Here is a 15,010-nt window from a genome sequence, read left to right on the forward strand (position 1 = left end):
ATTTCTGCTTCAGGAACATTTCGGTGGCTGAAACATGAATTTCATATGGATATTTCTAAAAAATCTAAAATTTTAAGAAGTGTTCCAAACAAAAACACTCACAGGTAGGGTTAAGAGAACGATGGTCTTTGACCAAATCACCAAAAAATATGTTGGAAACAATGCTCCCATAATGTGACACTTTTCCCCAAAAGTCCTGATTAAAATGATACAAGACAATCATAGAGAAGGGTAAGCTGCTGCTGGAGTGGAAGATCTTTTTCTCATTGAGAGCGGTTAATATGTTTTAATAATTTTTTTGGACACGAAAAATGCTATCATGCAAAGTTCACCAGATCCTGGATGAAGAGGCAGAGTCTTCGACCAGAAATATGCCACCCTCGCCAAAATCACAGGACTACTCATTCATACCACCTTCAGGATTTTTTTAACCACCCACCCCCTCACGTAACCTTTGTGCACTAATCTCGCCACGTGAAGCCGAAACAGAACCTGCGAACGCCCTTGGACACCAACAATAACAGTGACAGCGACTGGGGGAGAGCTCAGAAGCCCCCACCCTCCCGCTGGACCATAAACAGTGACCGTGAGACTGGGGGGGGGGGGGATAATTCCAAATCCCTACTGGAGATTTTTACATTTTTTTTGGGGGGTAGGTGGGTTTGCCCGTCTCTTCCACGAGACTCCGGGGCACGGGACAACCCCCCAGCGGTGGGTCTGGAAGTGCCTGGGCGGGGGGCTGGATTTACTTCGCCGCTGACTGACAAACGCTATTGTGCAACGCGGCGACGCCTCTCTCTCCCCTCCCGCTCGGCACTCTGTTTATTCATTCTTTTTTTATTATCTTTTTTGTTACATTTCTTTAAAAAAAAGGGCTGTCTAGATGTGGGAAAACTTGGGACTAGAGAGAGAGAGGAGAAGAAAGAAGAAAAAAAAAACACAACTTCTTCAACGTCTCCATGACAGTGATACCGGGCGGGCTTCTGGGCTTGGCAGAAGCGGGTTTTTTGGGGTGGGGTGGGGACAGAAGGATGCGAGCGCTTCTGGAGGAGCAGCGCCAGGTCGAGGTGGGACCGTCACCCCCGGCTCCGTTCGAAAAGAAAGAACAAAAAAAAACAAAAAAAACACCCGAGTCCACTGTTCTCAGGCTCTCCGGTCCATTACCTCACCCGGTCCCCTCTGCAACGGCTGCCAAAAATGCCAGGTTCCCCCAATTCCCCCATTAAACTCTGCCTGGCGCTCCGCGTCCCATTTGCCAAATGTTCCAGGAATCATAGAACGCTCACAAACACCCCCTCCACACACACACACACACACACACACATTACAGAGCCACCTAGATATCATGCTTTGAGTGAATGTGGTTTTTCACTGCATTGCCTGGGGTGCGGGTGTGCGTGTGAGGGAAGGGGGTGGGCGGGTTATCTGCAGTAATCCGTGACATCTGACCTCTACAAACGCCCCACCTGTTAAAATGCGAACGTGGAGCACATGTCCATTTATTTTCTTTATTTTTCGCACCAACTGACGAAAAACAAATGGCATTGGGTGTTGCGGACAGCAATTGATGAATTTATGAGCATTTTACTTTCAGTCTGTAATTAAAGTGCCCAGTGCTCGTGGGGGCGAGGGGTGGGGCGTGTTCATGCTGCCTCTTGATCCGCTGACGGGCCTCGCGGTGCGGATCGAACCGCCGACCCGACGAGTGCCAGCGGCGGGGGACGGATGAATGGCCCCAGCTTCACTCAGGGAGCGAGGGTTTCCGGTCGGGAGGGGCAGGGGGGAGAGGTGCGGCCGACCGGGCACCTCAGTCGCAGTTCCCGCCCTCAGCTATGCCAGCTCGGCAAGTTAAAGATTAGCCTATCACGCAACGCCTTCTATTTTAAATCAGCGAATGCACCATAAATGCAAAACTCTATTTTTATCACACTGCACATCAGTGGGCCATCTAAGAATCAGGATTTTGTCACAAGCTTCCAGAAGTGTATTTCAGCATGGTGTGGGAGCTCCTGTAAACTGATATTCTTAAAAGAAGCTAATCAACAACTGTCATTGCATTGGTAAACTCATTTTTTTCCCCTGCCACCAGCCCCCTCCCCCCCCTTGGGAGGTAAACTTCAACTTCATGACACTCTTAATATTTTTTATTTTATACAAAAATGATGCCTCTAAGTGGAAAGGGAATAACAAAAACAAAAACCTACTTAAGCAAACAAACAGTGATGAAACGACAATATATAAAAAAATACAGATTTTAATAAAAAAACAGATTGATACTGGTGATGGGGATAGTTCTGTGTTTTTTTAGACAGGCTAAAAAAATACAGAACAGACAAGACACAGACAGACATAGACAGGACACAGACTGAAAGGGAGAAGGGGGGGAAAAACAGCCCTTTCTTTCAATATGATTTATTTATTTTTCAGTGGGTTTTTGGCAGGGAGATGGGCAGGAAATTGTCAGTGATTATATGGATGCGTTATACTATATGTATCTATATTTGCTGTATGAGGGAAATTTTATGTATGTGCGCCTGTTTGGTGAGTCTGTATGTGTGTGTGTGCCATGTGCGTCAGTTCTGTACGTGTGAATGTTCATGTAAGGTGTGTGTGTACACGTGGGTGTATGCTAATATTAGGCATCCTAGTTATTTTATTTATTTTATTGGTTAAAAGCACAAAAAATAAGGAATAAAATAAGTAAATAAAAAGACCAGTACGAATATCCTGACAGTATTGGTAGAAAATGATAATAAAAATTATGAATCATGTGGTTGTAAAAAGTAATAACTGATAGTGATACACATAATTGCAAGAGGAGACAAACCATGGTAAACATTATAGTAGAATGTAATTGAGGAATAAAAGAACAAAAAACCAAATAAATAGAACAAATCATGTCCAGATTTACTGGGCTGTGAGTGTGTTTTGGAGTAGATTTGAGCATGTGTGTGTGCATGCACATGAGAGAGGGAGAGAGGGGAAGGGGAAGAAAGAGAGAGTCGGGGTGTATTTGCTCACATGTTTGATAAGTTTAAGAAAGTAGGGAATTGATCACTGGGTGCCATGTTTGCTCAAAATGTTGCATTTGGTTGCTAAACTTGATCTTGCCATGCAGCCTACAGCTCAACACATTTCTTACAAAAACAGACACAGTAATGTATAGATCAATTCAGTATGTCAAGATATAGGTGTCTATTCTTTTGCCTGAACAGTTCACCACTAACATTAGTGCAATTATGCAAGTTAAAGGACCACTGAATGGAGCTCTCACTTAGCTTGGAAACGCATTCAGAAATGTATTTCTTTTGAATCTGTGACCCTGTGCAATACGTATGCAAATGCTGAAACAAATGAAAAAGAGAGAGAGAGAGAGAGACACTTGGAATTTGGAGTGGGATGAAAGAGAATAGGCAGAAGAGTCGATCACTAAAATAAAACTAATTAAACCGAAAGCTCCAAATTCACGGAGGCATCGACTCTGTGCGACAACAAGAAGGGCCTCTGTGGAGGCCATGTTAAAACGGTTCCGTGCGATTACAAAATAAATGATTATTGATAACAGCAGCTTGATTCCGCTCTTAATGAAGAGGTGACAAACACCTGTCAGATGAGGGCCGTTCAGAATTGGACATTTGCCAAAACCAAAAGATTCCAGGAATTCTTTGGCTGGACAGCATTTGCTCAGAAACAACTGCACTACACAGCAGACTTAAATGGAAAATAATTTTGAAGCCCAACAAGTGTACATGTAGTGTCTTGCACCATTACGCATCACGATCTGTCGAGCATCAAATGCCTTCTCTGATGGTGTCATTTCTTCTGCCGGCATTTGTATACTGTGGTTTGAGGCAGTCAGCGGTGGCTTGCCGAGAGTGCGGCTTACTTAACGTCTTGCAAATGCGCAGGCATATCAAAGCCATTAAATGAGGCTGGAGACCTGTTCTTAGTTCACGTTGGAGCGGTCCACTGAAGGGAAGGGAGCCAATCCGGACAGGAACAATGTGCACAAATGCATCTGCGGCTGTAAAACAGCGCGCTCCCAGCACAAACGCTCCGGTCCTAATAGTCCTGACTACAGCAAGCTACGAGCACGCTGAGCACGTTTTCCAATGCGACTGCGACAAACCATGGCTGCAATTAGCCTGTGACTTCGACCACTTCGGCTGCCATCGTTTCTTTGCAAAAATTCTGACTAGAAAGAAAAGAAAAGAAACGAAACACTACGAATCGCACCGGAATTCACACCTCACTCCCCCGGCCCGTTCCCTCGTGGGGTATTTGCATTCCAGACGCGTGCGGGCTGCAGTGGGGCCGGGCGGTTACTCACCCCCTTCGTCCAGCGAGCGCTTCTGTCCTCCGTAGCCGTAGAGGGAGGGGTCTACCATGGGTGAGGAGTTGTTCAGGTGGGCCATCTGGTCACCCCCCATTTTGGCTGCCATCTGACAAGGCATGAACAGACATTCGTTTACACCAATGCAGCAGTAGGCGTGTGCATGCCAGGCCATGTTTTATTTTGCAATGCTGAAGCCAATACCTCTCAAAGGTAGCATTAATACAAATGCTAAAACAGGTTCTGTTGTCTCATCACACTTGTAGAATCAACTGGGGGAAGTTGATTGTACAAGTGTGACCCCCCCCCCCCAAAAAAAAATAAAAATGGCAGTCTGCACTTTAACTTCATATTTCATGTCAAATCTAATGTTCTGGAGTACAGACTGTAAGAAATAGGTCTCTGATGCCAATATGTCTGCTGGCCACACATTCCCTTGATCTTATCATTATCACAATACAGTTGGTACAATGGTAGAACAGCGACCGAGAGTGAAAGATTGGGAACCATCCAAGTCAACAGACATGCTAATTCAATCACAACGGGACGGCCAATACACTACGGCCTAATTGATAGGTGTTACAAAACTAACTATATCCTTCTTAGTATGTGTATTCAACACTCCTGATCAAAGCTTTGAAAACAAATAAGAAGCAGCCTCTGGAAAGGTTTGTAGTTCAGTCCGACTCTGCTGAATCCAAAGCGTCATTCGCTTTGCGCTTTGTCACTGGCGGTATTGGAAATAAACTTTGTACATTTTCATCACGTTCAAGAGACGTCCTTTTTTCCTCACAAGACCCAAAACAAAACAAAAAAAATCAAACAATTCACGTGTGGTTATACAGTAAACATTCTAAGCTTTAATTAAATTATTATACATATTGGTTTCACCATGAAGAAATTACAGCACTTTTAATACATAATCCCCCTATTTAAGCACATCGGAACGTTGGGACATATTAATGTTATGTGAACTCCTTTGTTGCTTTAGCAGCATGTTTGGGATCACGGTCTTGTGTTAGGATGAAGTGCCGTCCAATGAGTTTGGAGGCATTTGACTGAACTTGTGCTTTTGTACTTCATTCTGAATTCATTCTGCTGCTGATATCAGCAGTTACATCGTCAATGAACTACAAGCGAGCCAAGCTGCCAGACCTGAGGCAGTCACACATGCTCAAACCATAACACCCCACCACCAAGTTTCACAGATGGGGGGGGGGGAGGTGTTTTGGATCATGGGCAGTTCTTTTTGGGTTCCATACTTTGCTCCTTCCATCATACTTATACGAGTCAATCTTGGGCTCATCTATCCACAAGACCTTTTCCAGAATAAGGCAGGCTCTTTTATCTACGTCTTATTGAACTGTAACCTGGCCGTCCTGCTTTTGTGGCCAAGTAGAAGTTTTCATCTTGCAGCACAGCCTCTATAGTTCTTTCCGAAAAGTCTTCTGCGGACAGTGATCACTGACACATCCAGGCCTGCCTCCTGAAGAGTGTTTCTGATCTGTCACAGGTGTTTGGGGTTTTTTTTTTCATTTTAGTAAGAATGCTTTTCACCAACCAGAGGTCTTCCTTGGCCTACAACGCCCTTTGATTACTGAGCTCACCAGTGATCTCCTTCATCGTAATGAGGTTCCAAACAATTGATTTTGGTAAGCCTAAGATTTGGTCTATGCATTTTTTTTTCTTATTTCTCAGCCTCATAATGGCTGGCTTTCATTGGCACTTTCATTGGCACAATTCCGGTCCTCATGTCAAACGGCAATAACAGATTTCAATCCGTTAGGCAATCGAAAGCATAGAATAAACACTAGATACTTCAAGTTCTCTTATGACCTGCAACTGAATGCACCTGACTAATCAGAAACACCAGGGAAACGATCAGACCCAAACATCATGCAACCCTGAAATAGGGGGACTATGAATAAAAAGTGCTGTCATTTCTTTGTGGTGAAACTAGAATGTATAAAAATACCCTTCAATAAAAGCATTTTGCAATTTAACCACATGCAAAATGCTTGATGACAAATCAAAAATAGTGGCATATAGACCCAAATCAAGAAGAAAAAAAATGTCCCAAACATTAAGGAGCTCACTGTATGTATGTGTGTGTGTGTGTATATATATATATATATATATATATATATATATGGCTGTGACCATATGACAGCAGCAGCAGTTCTGAAAGACAGCTCATGACAAAAACATCATTATTTTTCCTGCCTTTCTAATTTCAATGTCTAGTTAATCAAAGGCACCTGGCATTTAAATTTAATAATTATCAAGGAAAAGCATTCCACCTACTCTCTCCTTTCCTATTTTAAGTGGCATATAGTTTGGAAAAATTACAGAAAATTGAGATCTTTCTGAACTCTAAATCGATGACATTTTGAAATATTAAAAATACAGTGCGTGCAACTTGCAACTGGAGACTTCCATCACCTTAAGGTATAATTTTCTTTTTATACTGATCCGAGTGAAGTGACAGAAAAGAGCAGGCTGCTGCGTGTCTGAGTGTGCGCGTGCGTCTGTGCGCGTGCGTCCATGCACGTGTATGTTCGTACATGTACGCGCGTACATTCGGACATGAATGCACTGCCGAATGCACTGTACGCTGTATGCTTAGACTGGCCAAACGTGGCCCTCGGGGATCGCTGATCGTCTACTGCAGGGGTGGGCACATGCGCCACTGAGATTCTCACGAACAGGTCAGTTTTGCCATTTTCAAGATCGATTGATAGTCTAGTTTAAATCTGTACTTTATTATTATATGCCATCGTAAGGCTATAATTATATAAGCTTTGGGGTTTCCACTGGTAATAATCAGCCGGGGGGTAAATTCCAGAAATCAAAATGAATTTGAATAATCTCTCAAATATACATACAGAACAGCACTGTTGCTAAGTCACAGCATTTTAAAGTCGTAAGCCATGGTCATCATAAGCCTAAATCCATGTGGTTTTGAATGCACACCAGCCCACTCAGCCAATGATTAGTAATCAATAATTCAAATCATTCGCTAATTCAATTCAAGGTTTTACATTATTATCAAAACTTAGATGCCGGAACAAACAAGTTTTATCACTTACAAAATGTAAGGCAAATAATCTTACTCAGATGAACAGGGTGCAAGATGGCGGCATTTAATTCAAACGTATGGGCTGTTACTTAACGAAGCAGCGAGCCCCTATGAGCACCGGCAGCTATAAAGGCTGTCCTCTTTTCTTAAATTAAAAAGTGCAGATGTTGAAATTCCGGGGACATCAGATGGCTAAGTGGGACTTGCGTTCTATTGACATCATATTGTAGAATTGATTGATTTCCATGAATGATGCAAGATTTAACGTTGACCATTGATTAAATTCTAATGACAATGTATATGATGCCACTTCAATACATATATATGTCTTTTGAGGTGTTCTATTCGCTAAGGAGCGAACCTGAAGAAGCGACAGCAAAACGCAGTATTCACATCCTAACTTACAATTAAATTTCAAGTCTTTAATGTCAAAGCCTTGTTTTTCTTCTTTTTTGAGCATGCGGTTCAAGAAATACCAGTTATAGTTGGCCTCCACGCGGTGTGATTTGCATCTTTCCGTACTAGCAACTTGTGATAAGGAGTAGAGATCCCAGGTCCCTCGTGATGACTGCACAACCCTAATGTATGGGATGCTAACAATTCTAGCACAGCGACCAGTGACGTGTCCACAAAAGGATTTGACTTACAATAACAGCAGACAAGTGGCCTACACAGGAAACCTCAGGCAAGAGGTGAGAATCGGGGCGTGCGGTTTAGTCAACAGCACGGCCAACAAAGCACTACAGCAGCAGTGTTTGCATCATCCCTTGGTCTAACCCGCAGCACAAGACTCAGCGGCCTGGGTTGGGTTGTGTTGGGTGGGTGGGTCGCACTGGAGAACCAGCAAGCAGCAGGCACTTGGACACCCAGATATTTAAGTGGATTGCACGAGGCGCTGCAAGTATGCCGGGTAGAGAACCGGCCAGAAAGTTGCGGGTTGGAACGGGGAGACGGGGGGCGCTGCTGTCGCACCCTCGAGCGAGATGAAACAACCGGTCCAAACTCCCCCAGGAAATGTCTGTGAGTGACAGATGATTCCCGAGGACTAAAACCTAATAATCTGTAAAAACGCGGCTATTAAAGTCGCCCCGGATAAGAGGGCCTGCCAAGCAAAGGAAACAATTTGCAGTTTCCTTCGCCGCCGGGGTCGGAAAAGGCACATTACGCCATTAGAGAGTCAAAGCGAGTCAAAGCGAGGTAGCAGGTGACTGAAACTCTGCCGTACGCTCCGGTCACGTGTAGCACTTCTCGGCACACGCGGGAACGTCGACTGCTCTTGCGTGGCCTGCCCCCCCCCGCCTTCATGCCGGGGGTAACGCGTTTGACTTCGGTTACCGCGTGCCGCGTGTGGTCAGCGGGACAGGGCTGCATTGAAGAGCGGGGCGTGCGGAGACCTGACGTGGACACACAAACAACGGCAGCCGCACGTTCAGCTACCGGAGGTGCGGAAGTGTGAAAGGAGACGGCAGCAGACTCCAGCTTTGCCTTGGACGGCACGCACCCAGTCAACAGCACTTTGTGATGGGGCTCAGGAGAACACTGCAATCAGCAAGCAGGCGGTGAGGAAAATTCACCAAAAGTAGTCCTCCCTCAAACTTGCTAATCAATAAGACACCAGATTTATGAAAAGTCAGGTGCATCAGCCGGGCACCGTAAGAGCGAAAGCTCCGCTGGACTGCTGAGTGAAGGGAAGCAGCGGGCGCTTGCATGCCTTCCATAGGACGCACAGGCAAGCGTGCTTTCGTGAAGGGACAGCACGGGAGCCAATGGGAGAGGCCTACAATTCAGACTGGGAATTCCAAATGAAGGGAAATGTCGGTAAATTAAAAATTCATAAATTAAAAAGAAGTCATCAACTAAATAGCACTTCAAATGCATAGACAAAAAAAAAACACATGAAACTACCATCAATATCCTACAATTATACATTTAGACAGATACGTTGAAACCAAATGAATACATAATACAAATCCCAGAGGCAGTCTCTCTAGGTGCCAGTGCTCACGCACATACCAATTCAGTGGCTGCCAACCTGCCACACCATCTCGCTATCATGACAGGGCTTCGTACGGAAATAAGACTTCAAACAGACTCAACAAGTCTGGAGGTCTTCTATTCCAGTGACCAGCGGTACGAATCTGGCGAGTGGATTTACCCATGATGCCAGCTGTTTGACTGGTCCGGTTTGCCAGCTTGTGCTACCTCAATTTGGAGGTTACCCGAGGGGCGGGGACACCAGGATTCTATTTTAAATGTAAGGACACACTCAGTGAGGGTCCAGCAAGTAGACACAGATATTGGTTTCTGGACATGATAATTAGAGACAAAATAAATGGCTCTCTCTCCCTCTTCATGCGGACCAGCTTTTAAAAAAATAGACTAAATAAAATTGCTCACAGACATGTACAACTGTTCACGTTACTGCTCACTATATTTGCTTTATATTAAAAGTAAAAAAACAGCTGGCACAGTGCACACTTAACCAACATTTTCCCCAGAGGCAACAGAACACAGACCTAAGACCCCAGTGCCAAAGTAGTAGCACAAAATGCACATAAACAGTGACAGTGGGATTTGTCAATGTCTTTCCCACATTATGTACATGAATACAACGAATGCATATCCTTACATACAAACTAAATGTTGCATTCTCAATGTAATCGAGTTGCAAGAAAACTCATAGGGACGACTGCCATTCTGGAAACGTCGCTCAAGTGCCTTGATGTGACCAATGGCGGTGTCAAAGTCAGGAATTCAACGGACCTGCGGTTCTGCAGCACTGGGGGAGCAGAAAGTTCTCTCCATCGGCAGCAATGACTGGGTAAAACATAAAAAATATTCAGTTACGCTCATTTCATGCTTCATTAAAATTCTCTACATGCATAACGAGGAGCTGGGTAGCAGTACAAATGCGCTGGCATCAACTAAATTCCCAAGAACGCAATGTTAACTTGTCTGGCTGGCAACCAAACCTGAAAAGATTTAATTTCATTACACTAATCTGAGCCACAATTTGAATGCCAAACTGTACTCGGGTTGTTACAGTTAAGATCAATTTCAAAATTAGTTTCAAACAATAAAACATAGGCTACCTGCTATTATTTTGGCCTAACGTCATAACAACGTTAGAAGTGGCCTGTTAAGTCCAGGCCCCCACCTAACAAGTATTAGGCTGTTGTGACCAGTCAGCAACCACAAATATTAGTTTAAAAGTGGTACAATTTGAAGGGGGAGGGGTGTACAAACAACACTGGCAAACCCAGCATGACTGGTTAAGTGTAAATACTTTCAGGTTTGATTTACTGCATAAAAATACTGGGGCTGTAAATGTATTGAGCTTTTTAAATGCTGTCTGCTACAAAAAAGAACAATAAACTTTGGGGGAAGGACAAGGTCATTATGCCACAAACTATCTGTAACCATGCAAGCCATAGACAGAGCAATACAATGCAGTGCTGGCAGACTACCTTGAAAAGCAACACAGGCAAAAGTATAATGGAAAAACACCATTCTCTGCAGTTATAGGTACTGAAGGTTCTCAAAAGCGTCAAAATATGCAGTGGCTGATTTGAGATCATTCTGAATATAAGCCTGAAACTCATGGCAGAGAGTAGCACCATTCCATGCAAAAAGGCCCCATCTTAAGAATTCTTTCCATTTCACCTCCTAAAAATGAATTCAAGGAATGCAAACTAATGCACACAGCTGGTGTGCATCTGAAGTAATCTGTACAGAATATTTAAAGGCTTCCAAGATCAAATACTCAAAAGATTATTTAAATTAACTTCAGATTTAAAAACAAATATAGGGAATCAGTCAGCAGATGATGCCACTGCATTGACTGTAGGGACATAAGAGACATGCTTGGCTGCCTTTCAGTCTCAGGTTTTTTATGCAACGTAAGTGAGGAATAGAATAAAGGGCTCCAGAAACAGTGCTGCTATGCCAGGGAGTGCAAAATAACATCTCAAAATGTCTTTTACTATTAAGATATACACCGATCAGCCACAACATTAAAACCACCTGCCTAATATTGTGTAGGTCCCCCTCGTGCCGCCAACACAGCTCTGACCCGTCGAGAGTTTTTAAAATCATGCGGAAATAATTCACCCTCTAACAATATCGTACCTTTTTATAGCCCTGTAGCAACGAACAATGTAATACACAACCAATAGTGTAATAACTCCCAATACTGTAATCCATTTCAAATTTTAAATGTAAGGACACACTCCAAACCAATAATGTAATAAGTAGTAGTAGTAGAGTACTTTATTGATCCGGGGGGGAATTTGCACTGTTGCAGCTTCAAAGACAACGAAAGTACCACAATCAGAATCAAATTTACAGTAGATACAAAATATCAGATACAAATATACAGTAGATACAAATATATACAGAAATCCAAATATACCAGAGGACACCTTCAGAGGTGGAGTCCATGCCTCGACGGGTCAGAGCTGTTTTGGCGGCACGAGGGGGACCTACACAACATTAGGTAGGTGGTTTTAATGTTGTGGCTGATCGGTGTAGACATGGCACTATATTATTCCCATCTACAAAAGGCAATGCTATTACAAGTGACAGGGGCATTTTAAATGTGAATTACATTTAAAACGGCAATTGTTCCAGTTGTACGTGACAAAATAGCCAAGAACAATACAGCCAATCACAATTAGACAGACATGGCTTGGGAACCCTGACCACCTTCCCACCTACCCACACTAACCTTAAAACACAAGTGAAAGGAAATGAAGGGGGGGGGGCACATGCAGATTAATTTAAAGATACTGTAAAACTTGCTTAATATCATACTTAAAGGCATGTCCACCAGTGTGACGAAGAGTCTATATTTAGGCCAGTACCAACTACTAGAATATTTATAAAGTTGTCACTACACATACTCCAATACAGGCTCACATTGTGAGATTAATTACTTTAATGCTAGAGTTCTCAAATCTCAAAAGTGTTTGTGTGGGTTAGGCTTTTACACAGTCTAGTATTATTTTTCTGCTGACAAAAAAAAAAAAAAAAACTGCCCACACATGGACTTACACATCAACAACTGATTGTTAAAGATGGCAGGCAGGTGAAACACGTGTACATTTCATACAAAACTTTAAAACCTAAGTGTACAGAAATTAGAAAAGCAGCTTTCACAGGATTTAAAAAGCAGTTGACTGATGGACCATGCACACATTAGCCGCTCCGTAATAGGTCAGGGCCATTTATGGCTCAAGACCAGTTTTCTTGTGTCCAATGCATTTCAGAGGTTTTGGAACACATGGATTCTTATTTTCGGACAGGTTTTTTCTCGAGTGGAGGATGAAAAGGCGGATGTGCCCAAATGTGGCAGAGCGTTCCACCCAATTTTACATTGTGCCTTCTTGGTGGTACTGCATTTTTGTATTCCTGAGAGTAACACTGATGTTCTCCACTACAGTGTGTTGATCTGGATAAGTGCCTGGTAAGTGACTGTAATGCAATGTAATTTAATGTACGTTGGTCAATTCAACACGGGGCAGTGTGTTAGAGGTAACCAGGACTGCTGGATAATACAATTACAATTCACTGTATTTTAACATAATCCTATTCAAATTTCAGCTCATTTGTGTCCGGTTCTGATAGATAAAAAGTAAAGAAATACTTATGCCCACTACCCAGTGTCCCTTGGGTTCACTGGCACTGCCTAGAATGCCAGCAAGCCCAACTGACTCTGTTGAAGTTTGCTCTTAAGTGTGCAAATGTCAAATTTCAATGTGAACAATAGAAACGCTTACAAAGAGGGGAGTACAATACGATGAGCAACTTAATTTGGAGAAACATGAGGATTCGGCAGGCTGGGCATCAAAAATTTGTGTCTTCAAAAAACATTGAGAACGTCACAGTTCGGGAGGCAGATTTATGGTGGGTCTAATATGTGCAGCTGAATTACAGGGAGTTTTTTATGCGTCGTGCAGCAAATATGAATTCACAATTTGAGTCACGACTCTGGGAGGAAAAAAATCGTGACACTAAGTTACACGATCAAAATGGAGAAGGAAAAAACACTGCAGCGAGAGTCAGGGGAGGTTGTTGACATGCTGGAAACTTCAGGCGCTGTGTGAGTTAGCCAGCTAGCTAGCCAAGTATGTTTGCAAGACCTGCCAGAATGATTACATATCTTAATTCTCAACAACAATCAATTGGCTACTGGGCCTTATGACGTCTGTACAGTTAGTTGACGGGTGGGTGGGGTGGAGGGGCAGAAACGTCTTAACTAGCTAGCTAGCCTTCCTAGCTACTAATGCACCCATCTACAGACCAGCACTAGCGTCGCTCTACGCCTTCAGAATTGTATCTAGCCAACAAGACCTTGTGCGCACTCATTAGAAAGCTAGCTAACTTAGTTATTCTCGCTTCAGTACTCTGACATGTTCTCTAAACTGGGCGCAAGCTAAAATAAATTTCCAAGATCTGGGAACTAACTGTGGTAAACGAACATCTAGCTATACCGCTATCTTCTACGTAACGTTAACGTTATACACTATGTTTACCAGCATGATATGGTACTTCAAAACTTTTTTAAAGGTTGTTCGAACATTTTCTCTAATGAGTTTGCTCGCTACATTAACATCTACAGCCAGCTAACCCGTCTTTTTACAAGCAGTGATCACAGATCTACAAACTATTAAATGTACATTGCTTTTAAAATGAGTTCAACTCAACCCCCAGTGCCCCATAGCTAGTAAAACTAATAAACATAACTTCACTAGCCTGTTGCTAGCTACTCTGCTAGAGGGAGACCTCATCATACAACTCAGAATGGCTTCACGGCGCTAGGCCCAGAGCCATCAAGACAAATATAGCAACTTTAGGGACTTCTTCTAACAACAGGTTGCCTTTTGTTAGAGTGTAAACCAGTTGCTCATTTCTTTTAGTCGACCCACTTATATGCATTAAAAGTTATTACGCTCGCAAAATTGTCAGTTGTTATAAGCATGGGTATTATTAACACGGTTTTTAAGCCGTGTTCTTGCCCTCATGGCTCTTTGCTAACAAGCTACCTTGTTGGCTAAATCTTGCACGCACAGCCATGCACTTCTACAGTTGGAACTTGTGAACTCTAGCGATGTGTTTTCTACGAGTGAGTTTGGGATATGCTAGTTAAACTGTACCCTCCCCCATTCCAAACGCCTGGTTGGACGCCCATCCAAATCCTGCAATAATCTGCCTTTTTGCATTACCTGTCGGGCCCGATGTAAAGCGTCGGCGAAGCCGTCTGCTTTCATTCCGGGCTGAGCCACCGAGGCCTGTCCCTGCACCAACTCCGCCATCATCATCATCCCTAGCAGCTTTCGGCAACACCAAAAAAAAAAAAAACCTGCACGCGCAGAGCAGACCCAGGAAACGGAAACTGATCACGCGCACAGAACCTTGCAACGTCACCATAGAAACACCGCGAGAGCCCACAACCGATGCCCACAACTATGACAGCCTGCTGGTCTTTCGGCGCTTCCGAGGGTCACATTCACTTGCTTCTGAAGGGGAATACGTGGTAATACGTGGTTTACATTCAATAAGTCTACTTCAATGATCAATGTGGTTCACAAATCGAACAT

At 43.4% G+C, this 15,010-nt stretch overlaps 1 protein-coding gene across 5 annotated transcripts in view; it reads right to left on the reverse strand.

Annotated features, from left to right (window-relative positions):
- LOC135265180 (far upstream element-binding protein 3-like) overlaps positions 1-14,792 on the reverse strand; it is a 35,294-nt gene extending 20,502 nt beyond the window's left edge. For 3 of the 5 annotated variants that reach the window (XM_064354549.1, XM_064354552.1, XM_064354548.1), the window contains exons 1-3: positions 14,636-14,792; positions 10,176-10,229; positions 4,331-4,442 (exon numbers count right to left, since the gene is read on the reverse strand). In XM_064354549.1, the coding sequence (XP_064210619.1) occupies positions 4,331-4,442; positions 10,176-10,229; positions 14,636-14,734 (265 nt within the window). In that variant the 5' untranslated portion in view covers positions 14,735-14,792. The remainder of the gene's footprint in view (positions 1-4,330; positions 4,443-10,175; positions 10,230-14,635) is intronic. The other 2 variants (XM_064354551.1, XM_064354550.1) reach the window with 1 other exon arrangement.
- Positions 14,793-15,010: the final 218 nt, after the last annotated feature.

The sequence above is a fragment of the Anguilla rostrata genome, chromosome 10 (assembly GCF_018555375.3).
Source record: "Anguilla rostrata isolate EN2019 chromosome 10, ASM1855537v3, whole genome shotgun sequence".
Taxonomy (NCBI): domain Eukaryota; kingdom Metazoa; phylum Chordata; class Actinopteri; order Anguilliformes; family Anguillidae; genus Anguilla; species Anguilla rostrata.